At 51.0% G+C, this 16,317-nt stretch overlaps 1 protein-coding gene across 5 annotated transcripts in view; it reads right to left on the minus strand.

The window, feature by feature from the left end:
- LOC138472431 (chemokine-like protein TAFA-2) overlaps nucleotides 1–16,317 on the minus strand; it is a 650,691-nt gene that overhangs the window by 131,258 nt on the left and 503,116 nt on the right. For all 5 annotated transcript variants that reach the window (XM_069610593.1, XM_069610594.1, XM_069610597.1 and 2 more), the window contains one exon: nucleotides 15,563–15,712. In XM_069610593.1, the coding sequence (XP_069466694.1) occupies nucleotides 15,563–15,712 (150 nt within the window). The remainder of the gene's footprint in view (nucleotides 1–15,562; nucleotides 15,713–16,317) is intronic.

Raw genomic sequence — 16,317 nt, forward strand, 5'->3', positions numbered from 1 at the left:
GGATGTCATCCACATTCAATGTGGCCTTCTGGGATGCTGGAATGGCAGTTAGGTATTCCAAGTCGTGTATAGAAAGTTGTCCAGGTAGCTGTGGTTTTGGAAGAAGGGATGTGTAGTGTGCTTTCAGTTGTAGCGTTGGTGTCTATGTGTTTGTGAGTCATGCAGATCTTATTGATGAATAAGAGTTGATGGCGTAGAATTCTCAAATGAGTGTGGTAAGGTTGGGTCGGTCAGAGGCTTAAAGCAGTGCTTGATGACTTTAAAGTGGGCTCTTCTTTCATTGTTGGTCATGGTCATGGGTATGGTGTTTTGTAGTAGTTGGCCTTGGCAGTGGTGATCAGTCATCTGCATGTAGCACAGAGTTGCTTAAGCAGGATGAGGTTGCATGCACTGCAGGATTTTCACCAAGTCTTCTCTTGCTTTCTGAAGGTTTATTTGTTGAAACTGAGTTCTTGAGTGTACCATGGTGTGGAAGGTTTAGGCTGGAGGGTGCATTGTTTCACTGGGGCTTGGCAGTTGATATAGGTTGTGAGGGTGGTGTTGAGTTCTTGGAGGAGTGAATCACAGTTCCATCAGAGATAAATCAGCTGATAAGTGCAGTTTGGTGAGGTCTTCTATGAGAGCCTCCACTGGGAAGTGCTTGAATGATCTGAAGACTTGTTTGCAGGGTTTCCAAAGGGTTTGATTGACTAGGGTGGTGTATCGGATGTCAAAGAGCTCTGCCTCAAAGGCTGCCCATTCAAGCTTCCTATGAATGATACAATAATGAATGCACTATAGATAATACAAATACATATACGGTAGTCTATGAAAGTATTTCAATTAACAGATGATGTCACACAGAATGTAATAATCCCCAAGGAGAGTTCATACCTGAACAGAGAAGGTGCACGCTGGGAACTAACTCCCACATATAGTTCCATGACATACACTGGATGAGGTAACCCAGCGCTATACTCCTGGTCACTAGTTATTTTCAAAGAAAGCAAAAAGATGAAACACGGGGCTTTTTAAGTTGCAGCCTCTGTGCTTTCGTTTGCTTAGAATGTTCCTTTTAGAACAAAAAGTTACTTATCTTACCTGGTAACGTTCTTTCAATGGGATGTTCCTCCGACGTATTCCACATCTTTGACAGTAATGACCACAGCTGTGCTGCTTCGGAACACTTTTTCGGCGTAGGTGTCCTGCGTCGATGTCGATACGCTGTCCCTCGAGGGTGTAACGCTCACCTGATTCTCGCAGAGGCGCCGGTCTTGACTGGGCGACTACCGTATCTTCAAAGGTGATGTGCAGCACCCGGTTGGCTCTTTGGGCTGGACCTCTGTGCACTGTATGCCTGACGTGTAGAGTAAGATGTCTGCAGATAGAAAATATGGGGGTTAATGAACTGGGGTTATTGGGGTGTCCCTATCTCTTTCCTCTTCTCCTCTCCTGTAGACCCCCAAAGGTTAACGCTCTCACCTTAGGTAAGTGAATGCCGAGCTCTCCATCTGCCTCGGGGCAGGGTGCTGTAACCAGTTTCCTCACTGGATAGCTAGCGCAGGCCTCTTGACTTCAGAGGACTGCTGTCCGTCGTTTACTGCACGAACGGTAAGTTTCGAGTAACTCAAATGTCTTTAAAGTCTTTAATAATGATGTCTCTTGTTTTGCAGGGTTCCGGCGATGGCGGATGACGGGCTGAAGTGAGTTGAAGATGGAGCCCTTGTGAGGAATAGAAGCGCCTGGAAGCACGTAAGTAAGCGCTTGTTGCCAGCTTCACGATGCGCTCTAACTGTCTTTTTATTTTGCAGGTACAAGTTCGGTGCGGCTGCAGGGTGCCGGAATACCCACTGGGTTAGATGTGGAAAGGAGTATTGGCACGTGAGTATTAAAGTTCCCCAATGTATTTAAACGCACCTTGTTTTGTCTTTCAGATGCGGGATGCAGCGCCGACGGCCTCCGGAGCGTGCGAAGAGTTGGTAAGCTTTTGTCTTTCAGATGCCGGAATGCAGTGTGAAGACCTCCGGAACGCACGAAGAGTAGGTAAGCCTTTGCCTTTCAGATGCCGGAATGCTAACCTGTTCTTTCTTGTCTTTATAGGTGTTGCTGAAGACTGGAGTCAGGATGGTAAGCCTTTTTCCTTAGGCCCAGGACCGGATGCAGAAGACACGATGAGCGTTCTGCTGCAGAGGGTGCAGAATAACGCAAAGCAAGATTCATCCACCGGGTGTGGTTTAAATAGCCTCCTGTAGTGCTTAGGTGTCTCCTTCCACAGCCACGCCTAGGTAAGAAAAGAGTTCCTGGTAAGAAAAGAGTTCCTGCCTTCCAGAAGAGTTCCAGTGTTCTGAATCTAGGGAGTGGCTCCAGCCCCACCCAACAGGAAAAGTAGTTCCAAACAGAAGAGGATCAGAGGCTCAACTGGCAGGCAAGTAAGCAGCATGGTCTGCTGCAGGTAAGTCCACCCAAGCATTATGAGCCCGGCGCTTCCAGCGCTGGGACTGGGCATATTTATGAGCCTGGTGCCACTGGCGCCAGGACTGGGTCCAAAAGGTCCCAATTGGGACTGGTTGGCACTCGGAACCTGGGTTATGGATCTGCTTCCAAGGGAGTTGGGAAAACCCTGACCTTTTGGAAGCAGAGATCATGACAGAGGGCCTCCGTCGATGGTCGATGTCACTGGATGTTATATCTAGGACGCATGACACCCGCCCGTACCCTCAGTAGTAGTTTTTTCCCCAGAACGTGTGGCACCAATCTCCTGCCAGTATGACTACAGAAAGCCTTGTGGAAACGTAAGCTGCAATCGCATAAGAAATTCTGTAGAGGGGCAGGCAGGGTGGGTACAATGTGGAATACGTCGGAGTAACATCCCATCGAAAGAACGTTACCAGGTAAGATAAGTAACTTGTTCTTCGAAGGGATTGTGTCCTCCGACGTATTACACATCTTTGACAGACTCCCAAAGCAGTACCAACATATGAAGGTGGGAAAAGAATTTACAATTGCATCAATTTAGAATGCCCAATCAAATTGCAGAATAGAGGACTGCCTTGCCAAAGGCCTAATCCTGGCCATGGATAGAGTCCAAGGAATAATGTTTCACAAAAGTATGGACAGAGGCCCATGTGGCTGCTTCGCAAATATTGCAAATCGGAACACCGCTCTGCAGGGCAGTGCAGGCAGCCATACCCCTTGTAGAATGAGCCTGTAAGCCTACTGGAGGGTCCTTTCCTGCCATAAGGTTACACTCGGAGATCGTCAAAATTATCAATCTGGATAAGGTCTGTTTAGAAACAGACTGACTTAAATGCCTTCCAGCATAACCAATAAAGAACTGATCATCCATTCTGACCCAGGACATCCGCGAGAGATAGAAACTCACAGCTTTCCTAGGATCCAACCTATGGAGCCTCTCCTCTTCCTTACTGGGATGTGGAGGAGGATAGAATGCCAGAAGAATTACCTTCCGACTCAGATGGAATTCCGACACAACCTTCGGAAGAAAAGAAGGCCGCACCCTAAGGACACCCCTATCCTTATGGAACACAGTGAAGGGTGGTTTGGCGGAAAGTGCCAGCAACTCACTCACTTTGCTTGTGGAAGTAACCGCAACAAAAAGAAAAAGTTACTTTCTTACCTGGTAACGTTCTTTCGATGGGATGGTCCGACGACGTATTCCATATCTATGACAGGTAATCACCACAGCTGTGCTGCTTCAGAAACTTTTTTCGGCGTCTGTGTCCTGCGTCGATGCGCCGTCGTCGAGGACCTCCTTCGACGTCCGACGTCATCCGATGTGATAAGTAGGACGCACGACGCCCGTAGCCTCAGTTGTAGTTTTTTCCCCCAGAACGTGTGACATTAGTCAACTGCCAGTCAGACACAAAGCCTTGCAGAACGTAAGCTGCAATCGCAAAAGAAATTCTGCAGCGGGGAAGGCAGGGAGGGAGCAATATGGAATACGTCGGACCATCCCATCGAAAGAACGTTACCAGGTAAGAAAGTAACTTGTTCTTCGAGGGGATTGGGTCCTCCGACGTATTCCATATCTATGACAGACCCCCAAAGCAGTACCAGAGCAAGGAGGAGGGAAAGAATTTAGAATCAAAATTTAGAATTGCCAATCAAATAGCAGAGCAAAGGACCGCCTTGCCAAAGGCCAGATCCTGTCCTCGGACGGAATCGAGGGAATAGTGACGTACAAATGTATGTACAGAAGCCCAGGTGGCTGCATCACAGATGTTGCGAATAGGAACACCCCTCTGCAGGGCAGTAGATGCAGCCATACCCCTGGTAGAATGGGCCCGCAAGCCAGCCGGCGGGTCCTTACCCGCCAGCCGCTAACCCTCCGAGATGGGCAAAATAATCCAGCGAGACAAAGTCTGTTTCGTCACAGCCTGTCCCAAACGCTTTCCAGCGTAACCAATTAAGAGTTGATCGTCCACTCTGACCCGGGACATGCGTGAAAACATAAAAGCTTAAAGCTCTCCTAGGATCAAGCCTATGGAGCCTCTCCTCTTCCTTACCAGGATGCGGAGGAGGATAGAATGCCGGAAGAACAACCTTCTGGGCCAAATGAAATTCAGAAACCACCTTCGGAAGAAAAGAAGGACGAACTCTAAGGACAACCCTGTCCTTGTGAAATACAGTGAAGGGTGGCTTAACTGAAAGTGCCTGTAACTCACTCACTCTGCGAGCGGAAGTAACCGCAACCAAAAACACAGTTTTCAGAGTTAACAGCCTCAAAGGGCAAGAATACAAAGGCTCAAACGGAGCACCCATAAGAAACTTAAGAACAAGGTTTAAATCCCAACCGGGCACCAGGAAAGGTGACGGAGGGAACACATTAGTGAGCCCTTTCAGAAACTGTGAAATTAAAGGGATTTTAAAGTAGGAACACTCTTCAGACGAGCGCTTAAAGATGGACAGCGCCGCCAGGTAACCTTTAATGGTACCCACTTGCAAGCCCCTGTGGGCCAAAGAAAGTAAAAAGGACAGAACCATGGGGATGTCACATGCAAAAGGATCCACATTCTGAACTCTGCACCAGTCGCAGAACTTACACCAACGGCAACGGTACAGAGACTTTGTTGCCGGCCGTCGGGCCGAGAGCAACACCTCCATCACGTCATCAGGAAGGTTGCAATCCTTATACCTCAACCTTTCAGAAGCCAAGCGTGAAGGTTGAGGGATCTGACCTCTGGATGGAGAACCTGACCCCTCTCCCGTGAGAGCAGATTGTCTCGGTAGGGAAGACGACGTGGAGGGCAGATGGACAAGTCGAGAAGGTCCGGGTACCACGTCCTCCGAGCCCACGCCGGAGAAATGAAGATCATCCGGGAACCGAACTTCCGTAACCTCCGCAGCACTTGCGGGATGACGGGGACTGGAGGAAACGCGTACAGCAGCGGGAATGACCACTCCACCACGAACGCGTCTCCTAAGGCTCCTTTTGGAGGAAATTCCCGCGAGCAGAACCTCTCGCACTTCCGATTGACACTGGAGGTGAAGAGATCCACTTGAGGGGTCCCCCAAGGGCGAAGATCTCCAGGAGAATCTCCCGAGCCAACTCCCACTCGTGAGAGATCGTGCTCTGCCTGCTCAGAGCGTCCGCCGTCATGTTTACGTTTCCGGCCAGATGAACTGCCGAGATCGAAACTTCCTGCTGGATGGCCCAGAACTCGAGCTGCATCGCCTCCCTACACAGAGGAAGTGACCCTGCCCCCCCTTTTTGTTGAGGTAGTCCATGGCCACTGTGTTGTCCGTCAGGATCAGGACATTCTTTCCTCGCACAATCGGCAGAAAAGCCTTCAGGGCTAGCCAGACGGCCCTCAGCTCCAACAGATTGATAGGGAGTCTGGACTCCGACGGAGACCAACGACCGCTGACTGTCAGCTCGTTGGCATGAGCTCCCCATCCCGTGAGGGATGCATCCGTCACGATCGTCAACTCCGGCCAGGGAAGCCAAAATGGAGCCCCCTTCATCAAGTTGCCTTTGACGGCCCACCACAGAAGGTCCCGGGCGACCGAGGGCGGCACCTGAACCGGGTCCAACATCCTGCCGGAGGACTGCGACCATTGCATCTTGAGTGCCCACTGCAAAGATCTCATCCGCAGGCGAGCCTCTGGCACCAGAAGAATGCAGGATGCCATGAGGCCGAGCAACCTCAAGAACTTGAACGCTGGGAGCGTCTGGGCATGCTGAAACTTGTGCACCATCTGCTGAATGTGAAGAGCCCTCACCTGGGGAGGAAAACACTGCCCCAGGGAAGTGTCGAGCACTGCTCCGATGTACTGGAGCCTCTGTGTTGGCGTCAAATGGGACTTCTTTAAATTGAGGGAGAAGCCCAGCCTGTGATTGGAGTGGCAGGTGACGAACAGATGATCCAGGACATGCTCGGAAGAGCTCCCCCTGATCAACCAATCGTCCAGGTAGGGGTAGACGTGAATCCCCCCTTGCCTGAGATGCGCTGCCACCACCACCATGAGCTTGGTGAAAACCCTCGGGGCGGAGGTCAATCCGAAAGGCAGGACCCGAAACTGAAAGTGCGAGTCGCCAACCGCGAACCTCAGGTACTTCTTGTGCTTGGGATGGATCGGCACATGGAAGTAAGCATCCTTCATGTCGAGAGACACCAACCAGTCCTGAAGCTGAAGTGCCTGGAGGACTTGAGAGAGAGTAACCATCTTGAACTTGTCCTTCCTGAGGAGTTTGTTCAAACTGCGCAAGTCCATGATGGGTCTCAATCCCCTGTCTTTCTTTGAAATCAAAAAATAAGGGGAATACCATTCCTTGTTCCTCTCCGCTACAGGCACCAGTTCTATGGCGCCTTTCTCCAGCAGGGCTTGAATTTCCTGCGCAAGGAGCAGATCCAGACTCTGCAAAGAGAGGTTCCCCGGTGGATTGTCGTGAGGCCTCTGCCGAAAGGGAAGACAGTAGCCGTGGGTTATGATCTCCAGAACCCACACATCTGAAGTAATGGCACGCCACTCTACAAGATGCTGTGCCAGCCTTCCCCCAAACCAGTGAACCATGGGACATGGCCTCATGACTGAGTGGTAGCGGCTGCGGCGTTACCTGAGGGCAAAGAGGCAACTGCCCGAGCGGCCTTGGCACCACAGGTACCCTGTCGTCCACCTCTGGTACCCCTGCGTTGGCCTCTTTGACTGCCAGCTCCTCTCGCTTTACTGAAGGACGAGTAATAGCGAAAGGAACCACCCCTCCATTGCTGTCCCCTAGGACGAAAAGGCGGAGGTTAGCGAACTGGAGCGCCCAACGACTTCGCTGCAGCTTTGGAGGTCTGCAACCTCTCAAGGCTCTCATCAGCCTTGCTGCCAAAAAGGTGTTCACCGTCAAAGGGCATGTTGAGGAGCCGGGACTGCACATCAGGAGCAAACCCCGACTTCCGCAACCACGCAAACCTGCGTATTACGGTGCTCACCGCCATGGACCTGCTGACGCATTCAGCGATGTCCAAACCCGACTGAACGGACTCGCACATGGCATCCTTACCATCCTGGACCATAGCAAGGAACCCATCCCGTTCGTCCCCTTCGGGAATATGTTCAGCCGCCAATGCAACACAGTTCCACAGTGTGTGTGTGAAACTAGACAAGGCACAAATGGAGTTGGCCGCCTGAAGCGCCATACCACCAGAAGAAAACACTTTCTTCGCCCAGCCATCAAAACGTTTGTCGTCCCTATCAGGAGGGATGGTAGGGTATGACGCCTGCTTTGCCGGGGCCGTGGCCGCCTGCACCACCAAACTCTCCGGAGTGGGGTGCCTGGTCAAGTAGCAGGGGTCGCTACTGGCTGGACGGTATTTTCACGACAAGGACCTGCCCACCGCCGGGAGTTTCTCCGGAGCAGCCCAAGCCGCCGCCACCCTTCTCTGTAGAGCCATATGAAACGGCAGTACCGGGTCAGTTGGGGGACCAACATCAAGGATGTCCGTGAGATCATCCTGCACAAACTCCCCTGGGAGAGCAGACCATCCCAAGTACTCGGAAATCCTAGCCATAAGGCGTCGGTACGAGGAATCGGCATGAGAGCCAGGCTCAGGCCTACAAAACTCCACCTCCGGAGAGGTTTCCAGTCCACTGGCATCATGCAGTGACTGCCTCAAATCGTCAAACTGACTATGGCCCGAGACCATTTCATCCGGAACCTGACTAGGACCCAGGCCATCAGAATCCTCATCCACCTCCGAAATATATTCCAGGTGGCAAAAAGAAGGCACCCGAGAGTGCTTGCTCTTAACCAGAGCCTTCCTAGGGGGTTCCCCCGTGCCACGGGGTACCTCCGACACCCCGGCCTCGAAAGGCGTCGAGTGAATCGGCGCAGGCGTCGAGAGAACAGGCATCGGCGCCGAGAGGATCGGCGTCGAGTAAATCGGCGTCGACGTCAGATGCAGCGCCGCCAGCATCGACGGCGTCGACACAGTCCTCGAAGCCGGAGCTCCGAGCGTGTCCTTCGACGACCTGAGCGTCGATGGCTTCGATGACTTCCTCGGAGCCGGAGCATCGAGAAAGCCTGTTGACGCCCTCGACGCCTCAGATGTCGATGTCTTCCTCGAAGACATCACAGGTGCACACGGTCTCGAACGCGTCGAGGACCGGGACCTGGAACGGGTACGTCGAGAACGAGTCCCCTTGTCCGAACGGGACCTCTCCCGTGACTCGTGCCGACCACTCTTGCGAGCGGTGTCTCTCGACCTCTCACGACCGACCCCACTCGGGGGCGCAGACGGCTTAGTACCCTGCGACTCGAGAATCGCCAGCATTTTCTTCCCGAAGGAAGCCCATTCCTCTGGCGTCGCACGGCTGGTGGGGTAAGCGACGTGCCGGGCAGAGTCCTCAGAAGAGGACCTGGAAGACGCTGTCGGTGCTTCTGAGAATGCCTCGAAGAGGCCGAGGAGTGGTGAGACCGACTCCTAGAAGGAGACCCACGAAACTTCCGACGATGACGCGGAGAGTCACCTCTCGAATCATCCGTCGAAAGCCCCGCAGACTTCGACTTCCGGGGCTTGGACACCCGACCTACCGACAACTTCTTATTACGTTCTCGTAAGGCTTTGGACGTGAGCGACTGGCAATCGATACAGTCATCCATGTCGTGGGCCTCCCCGAGGCACCAGAGGCAGGCATCGTGCGAGTCCGTCACCGACATCTTGGACCCACACTCCCCGCACTTCTTGAAGCCCGGAGGCGGGGTCGAAGACGAAGTAGAAGACATCTTCACACGAAGGATTTTCTCACAAAAACGAACAGGTTCGAAGAACCGAAAAGAACAGAACTCCAAAGAGTCGAGGCGTTAACCGAGATTCACGAAGCAACACAATTGCGGAAAAAACGGAACTGAGGCTACGGGCGTCGTGCGTCCTACTTATCACATGGGATGACGTTGGACGAGGTCCTCGACGATGGCGCATCGACGTCGACGCAGGACGCAGACGCCGAAAAAAGTTTCTGAAGCAGCACAGCTGTGGTGATTACATGTCATAGATATGGAATACGTCGGAAGACCCAATCCCCTCGAAATACAGTTTTAAAGGACAACAGTCACAACGGACAAGAATGTAAGGGCTCAAACGGAGCTCCCATTAGGAACTTTAAAACCAAATTCAAATCCCATCCCGGCACCTGGAAAGGCGACGGTGGAAACCCATTAGTTAGCCATTTTAGAAACTGAGAGATTAAAGGGATCTTAAAATAGTAACATTCCTCAGACGTGCACTTAAATATGGACAGCGCCGCCAGGTAACCCTTAACGGTACCTACCCTCAGGCCCTTGTAGGCTAAGGAAAGCAAAAAAGACAAAACCAAAAGGAATGGAACATTGAAAAGGATCCACATTCTGTACCCTGCACCAGTCGCAGAACTTTCTCCAACGGCAATGGTACAGAGTTTTTGTTGCAGGGATTCTGGCCGAAAGCAACACCTCCATCACATCTTCAGGGAGGTCCCAATCCTTATACCTCAACCTTTCAGATACCAAACGTGAAGGCTGAGGGATTTGACCTCTGGATGGAGAACCCAAACCCCCTCCTGTGAGAGCAGATCGTCTCGGTAGGGAAGACGTCGTGGAGGACAGATGGACATGTCGAGAAGGTCTGGGTACCACGGTCTCCTGGCCCATGCCGGATCGATGAGGATCATCTGGGAACCAAACCTCCGTAACCTCCGCAACACCTGCAAAATGACTGGGACTGGAGGAAACGCGTACAGCAGTGGGAAGGACCACTTCACTATGAACGTGTCCCCTAAGGCTCCTCTTGGAGGAAATTCCCACAAACAGAATCTTTTGCGCTTCCGGTTGACACTGGTGACAAAGAGATCCACTTGCGTAGTTCCCCGAAGCGCGAAGATCTCCAATTGAACTTCCTGAGCCAGCTCCCACTCATGAGAGACCCTGCTCTGCCTCCTCAGAGCGTCCGCCGCTGCGTTTGTCTCTGGCCAGATGAACTGCCGAGATCGAACTGTCCTGCTAAATGGCCCAGAACCAGAGCTGCATCGCCTCCCTGCACAACGGTATTGACCCTGCCCCCCCTTTTTGTTGAGGTAGTGCATGGCCACTGTATTGTCCTTCATAATCAGGACATTCTTCCCCTGCACAGATGGCAGTAAAGCCTTCAGGGCTAGCCTGACAGCGTGCAGCTCTAACAGATTGATATGGAGCCTGGACTCCAACAGAGACCAATGGCTGCTGGCCGTCAACTCGTTTGCATGAGTTCCCGAACCCATGAGGGATGTGTCCGTCATGATCGTTATCTCCGGCCACGGTTGCCAAAATGGAGCACCCTACATAAGATTGCCTTCGACGGCCCACCACAGAAGATCCTGTGCGACCGAGGGCGGAATCTTAACGGGATCTGACATCCTGCCGGAGAACTATGACCACTGCATCTTGAGAGCCCACTGCAGAGATCTCATCCGCAGCCTGGCCTCTGTAACCAGGAAAATGCAGGATGCCATGAGGCCGAGCAACCTCAATAATTCGAACGCCGGGAGACTCTGGGCACGTTGAAATTTGTCCACCATCTGCAGAATGTAATGAGCCCTCACCTGGGGAGGCGAACACTGACCAAGGCATGTGTCGAGCACTGCTCCGATGTACTGGAGCTGTTTGGTAGGTGTCAAATGGGACTTCTTTAAATTGAGGGAGAAGCCCAGCTTGTGAAGGGAGTGGCAGGTGATGGACAGATGATCTAGGGCTTGCTCGGGAGAGCGTGCTGTGATCAACCAATCATCCAGGTAGGGGTAGACGTGAATCCCCCTTTCCTGAGATACACTGCCACCACCATCAACTTGGTGAAGACCCTTGGAGCGGAGTTCAATCTAAACGGCAGGAACCGAAACTGAAAATGCGAGTCGCCAACCATGAACCTCAGGTACTTCCGGTGCTTTGGATGAATCGGCACATGAAAGTAAGCATCCTTGAGGTCTAGAGACACCAATCAATCTTGCAGTTGAAGGTCCTGGAGGACTTGAGAAAGAGTTACCATCTTGAACTTGTCCTTCCTGAGGAGCTTGTTCATTCCACGCAAGTCCATGATGGGTCTCAATCCCCCGTCTTTTTTCAGGATCAAAAAATAAGGGGAATACCATCCCTTGTTACTCTCCTCTACAGGTACCAGTTCTATGGTGCCTTTCTTCAACAGGGATATGATTTCCAGCGCAAGGAGCGGATCTGGACGCTGCAAAGAGCTTCCCCGGTGGATTGTCGTGAGGCCTCTGCTGAAAGGGGAGACAGTAGCTGTGGGTTATGATCTCCAGAACCCACATATCTGAAGTAATGGCACGCCATTCTCCAAGATGCTGTGCCAGTCTGCCCCCACCTGGAGAACCATGGGACATGGCCTCATGACTGAGCGGATATGGCTGCAGCAGTGCCCAATGGCAAAGAGGCAACTGCCTGAGCGGCTTTGGCACCTTGAGTACCTTGCTTTCCACCTCTGGTACTCCTACGCTGGCCCCTTTGACTTGCAGCTCCTCCCGATCTACCAAAGGAAGAGTTTACCGAAAGGAACTTCCCCTCCATTGCTGTCCCCTAGGATGAAAAGGTGGAGAATGTCGTACTGCAGCGCTCAAAGACTTTGCTGCAGCTTTGGAGGTCTGCAACCTCTCAAGGCTCTCGTCAGCCTTGCTGCCAAAAAGATGGACACCATCAAAGGGCATGTTCTGAAGCCAGAATTGCACATCCGGAGCAAACACTGACTTCCGCAACCACACAAACCTGCATATCACCGTGCTCGCAGCCATGGACCGGCTGACACAGTCTGCCATGTCCAGACTCGACTGAACGGATTCACACATGGCATTGCCGTCTTGTACGAGGGCTAGAAAACCATCCCGTTCCTCCCCTTCAGGGAATATGCTCAGCCGCCAACGATCAACAATTCCACAGAGTAAATCTTGCCAGGGCACAAACGGAGTTGGCTGCCTTTAAAGTCATACCCCCAGAAGAAATTACCTTCTTCCCCCAACCATCAAAGCGCTTGTCTCTATCCGGAGGGATAGTAGGGTACGCAGCCTGCTTTGTTTGGGACGTAGCCACCTGCACCACCAAACTCTCCGGAGTAGGGTGCGTTGACAAGTAGCAGGGGTCACCACTGGCTGGCGGTATTTTTCCGGAAGAGACTTATTCACTGCCGGGAGACTCTCCGGAGCAGTCCAAGCCACTGCCACCCTTCTTTGCAATGCCATATGAAATGGCAACACCGGGTCAGTGGGTGGACCTTGATCCAGGATGTCTGTCAGATCATCCTGAAGAAAATGAACAGATGGAGCAGACCACCCCAAGTACTCTGTCACCCTCGACATGAGGCGCCTATACGAGGAGTCAGCATGTGTATCAGGCTCAGGCCTGCCAAACTCAACCTCCGGAGAGGTATCAAGACCACTGGCGTCATGTAAGGATTGACGAAGGTCTTCCAGTTTGCTATGACCAGACAACAGGTCATCAGGAACCTCAGGAGGCACAACCCCCTCTTCATCAGACCCTTCCTCCACCTCTGAAATATACTCTAAGGGTTGGAACAAATCCACCTTCGGAGGAGGAACAGAGTAGGGCTCAGAAACAGGCCTCACAGACTTGCTGAGAGCCTTTCTCGGAGCTTCCACAGCCCTCCAGGGCATCTCCGGTAAATTCTCCTCAAAAGGCATTGAGGCGCCGATAGAATCGGCGTCGACATTGACCGAGGCACCAACGACTTTGACAACGGCTTCGAGGTCGGAGCCCCAAGCATGTACTTTGACGGCCGTGGCGCTGACAGCGTCGAAGACTTCTTCGAAGCTGGAGCCTCGAGAGAGTCCCTCGACGGACATGGCACCGACGGCATCAATGCCTTCTTAGAAGGTTTCACAGGCTCTGACGGTCTCGACAGTGTCGAGGACTGGGACCTGCACCTGGCACGGCTATGATGATCACCCTTGTCCGAACGGGACCTCGACCGCTCCCGATGATCGTGCCAACCGCCCGAGCCCAAAGGCGTACGAATGGTGGCTCTAGCTCGTTTCTTGCCGGCATCTCTCTAAGGCGCGGATGGAACGGTGCCTTGCGATTCGAAAATCGCCATCATATGCTGGCAGAATGCATCCCATTTGGCCGGCGACAAGTGTTTAGTGGGAGAAGTTACTCGCTGTCTGGTGAAGTCCTCGTATGACGACGGGGAAGGTGACAGCGCTTCCGTGAATGCCTCGAAGAGGCAGAGGAATGGCGGGACCCACTCTGAGACCGAGACCCCCTGGACTTACACCGACACGGATAGTCGCCCCTCAAATCGTCGGTTCAAAGACCAGCAGATTTTGACTTACGGGTTTTAGAAACCCTACCTACCGACAACTTCCTACGCTGCCGCAAGGCCTTCGAAGTCAGGGACTGGCAGTCATCGCAATCATCAGTGGCGTGGCTTTCACCGAGGCACCAGAGGCAAATGTCGTGTGGGTTCGTGATTGACATTTTGGAACAGCAGTTCCGACACTTTTTGAAGCCCGACTTCGAGGTAGAAGAAGACAAAGACATCATGAATCAAGTTCGAAGAACCGAGGCGCGCCGAGATTCCGAAGCAAACACGTTCGTGGAAAAAACGGAACTGAGGCTATGGGCGTCGTGCGTCCTAGATATAACATCCAGTGACCTCGACCATCTACGGAGCCCCTCAAGGGACAGCATATCGACATCATTGATGCAGCACGCCTACACCGAAAAAGTTTTCTGAAGCAGCACAGCTGTGGTCATTACTGTCAAAGATGTGAAATACGTCGAAGGACACAATCCCTTCGAAAGAGTGGGTTTAACACACATGCCATCTTGGGACGCAACGTGCCGACATGCTCCAGCATACTCGCCCCTTGCCACTCAATGGCAAATCATAAACCCCTTGTTAATGAGCTCTTCACACTCGGGTGAGAAAAACAAAATTACCTTACATCCTGAACGAACAGAGTATGCATAAATCAGATCCCGGAGGCAGGTTAGCCAGGCATAGACCTTTACAAAAATCTTCCTCAGAGCATGGTGACTCCAATTCCCTGAGAAATGGTCAAGATAAGGGTGTGGATGGTCTTTGATACAAACCCTGCTCAGAATTCATGAGAGATTCTATTTCTATGAAAGTGTAGTCCTCTCCAATTGCCCGTTTTGCTCCACATTCCATCCCCGGAAAAGTGTACAACTGTCGAGGTAGGAGCCATTTTGTCAAGTGAAGTGACCACTTGACCAATGAAAACACACCAGTGAAACTAAAACGGCTTCCCCATTATGGTCAATGTACGTACTAGGTATATAACATGCATTCATATATATAGGATCCAAGACATGTTTCAGCAATAAATACTCTTTTGAAAATACCAGTTATCCAAACAAGTGACAGACAGTAATGTGAAAAGCAAATTAACAGCAAGTAATGTACATACATTCTACCTTCATGGGCTTCTAAACATGTGCTTCATCATTTCCTCCAGGTAAGGGACTCCCCTCTACCCAGCTTTGTTCTGTAAGTGATTCCACACCTATCAGGGGCTTACACTTAAATTCCTATTTTTGCCAAAATAAGAAGCTCGTTAAAGCAGCAAGCAGAAAAATAAGAGGACAATTATAGTTACAAAAACGTAGAACACATATTCGGGTAATTGATTTTATTTCGCCCATTATAGTGGCTCCTAATGCCCACATTGTGATGTAAAGTTCATGCCCTGTTCAATCTGGCAAAGTCAGGGAGAGTGCTCATCACAGAAACGAAAATATTTGCATTTGGGAGCTTCCATTGAGTGTAAGAGGAGACCAATTCGTTTTCACCCAGTAAGATGTCATATTGTATTCTCTCACTAAGGGAGATTCTGAAATGTATGTGCAATTATTGAAAAGTGTTTAATGGAAATTTAAAGCATCAAAATGCGGTGACTTTTTGAAATATGTCTTAATATTATGAGATGACATTTCACATCACCTTTCTTTTGGATGTTTTTGTTTCTTTAAATAACCAAGGAGAGCCCACATGTTTTTAAATGGAAACAAAATATACATCATATGTATGAAATGCCATTATCTCAGTAAAACAAATATCTACTTGCATTGACTCACCATCCACACATGACGGTGCTGCTCGCGTCGTCCCGGCCACTTGCCCAGGAAAACAGGAACATTTTACTGTTTGTGATCTTTCTTCAATTTTGTTTTTGTTGCAGCATCTGTGGGCAGCAATGACTTCGCATGTGCCAGGTTCTACATGAACTGTGGGGGAAATAAAAACAACCAATGTTAATACATCACTGTGTAAAAGGAAAGACATCAGTCATGCTTAACTTTGCAAAAGCACACCGAATACTTTAACACTCATCCACCCCTGAGCGATCTCGTGATCTCTCTCTCTCTATTTCTATCCGTCGACCACAAAATCAACCTTGGTGGCCCTCACAGTCTGCATTTTTTGAAGGTTGCTTGGAACTGCAGGAACATCAGCTCAACCCTGAGACAACAACTGCTCCCTGTTGGGAACACTACAGCCATCTAATTTGAACCATTCACACAGTGCCAAGAAGCCTCGTTCGATGATGTTGAACTGCTTAAGAAGAGCAAGACGGTATTATTGACTCCTAATTGCACCTCCGGTCCAGCTTCGGGACCTAGAGACTGGTTAGGTTCCCTTTGGCCCCTTTTCTCACACACAACATATTCTTCTACAAACAAAGAGGGTATTGCCTTTCACCTCTGTTTCATTGCCAGAGTACTTCATCCTACTATCTTGGTTTTGCAGTAAATGTACCTAGATATGTGGATTTGTGTGGGCATTATGCCCAAATAAATCTCAGTATTGTGAGACTAGTTTGTCAAAAAGA

The sequence above is a fragment of the Ambystoma mexicanum genome, chromosome 8 (genome assembly GCF_040938575.1).
Source record: "Ambystoma mexicanum isolate Mex_15411 chromosome 8, UKY_AmexF1_1, whole genome shotgun sequence".
Lineage (NCBI taxonomy): Eukaryota > Metazoa > Chordata > Amphibia > Caudata > Ambystomatidae > Ambystoma > Ambystoma mexicanum.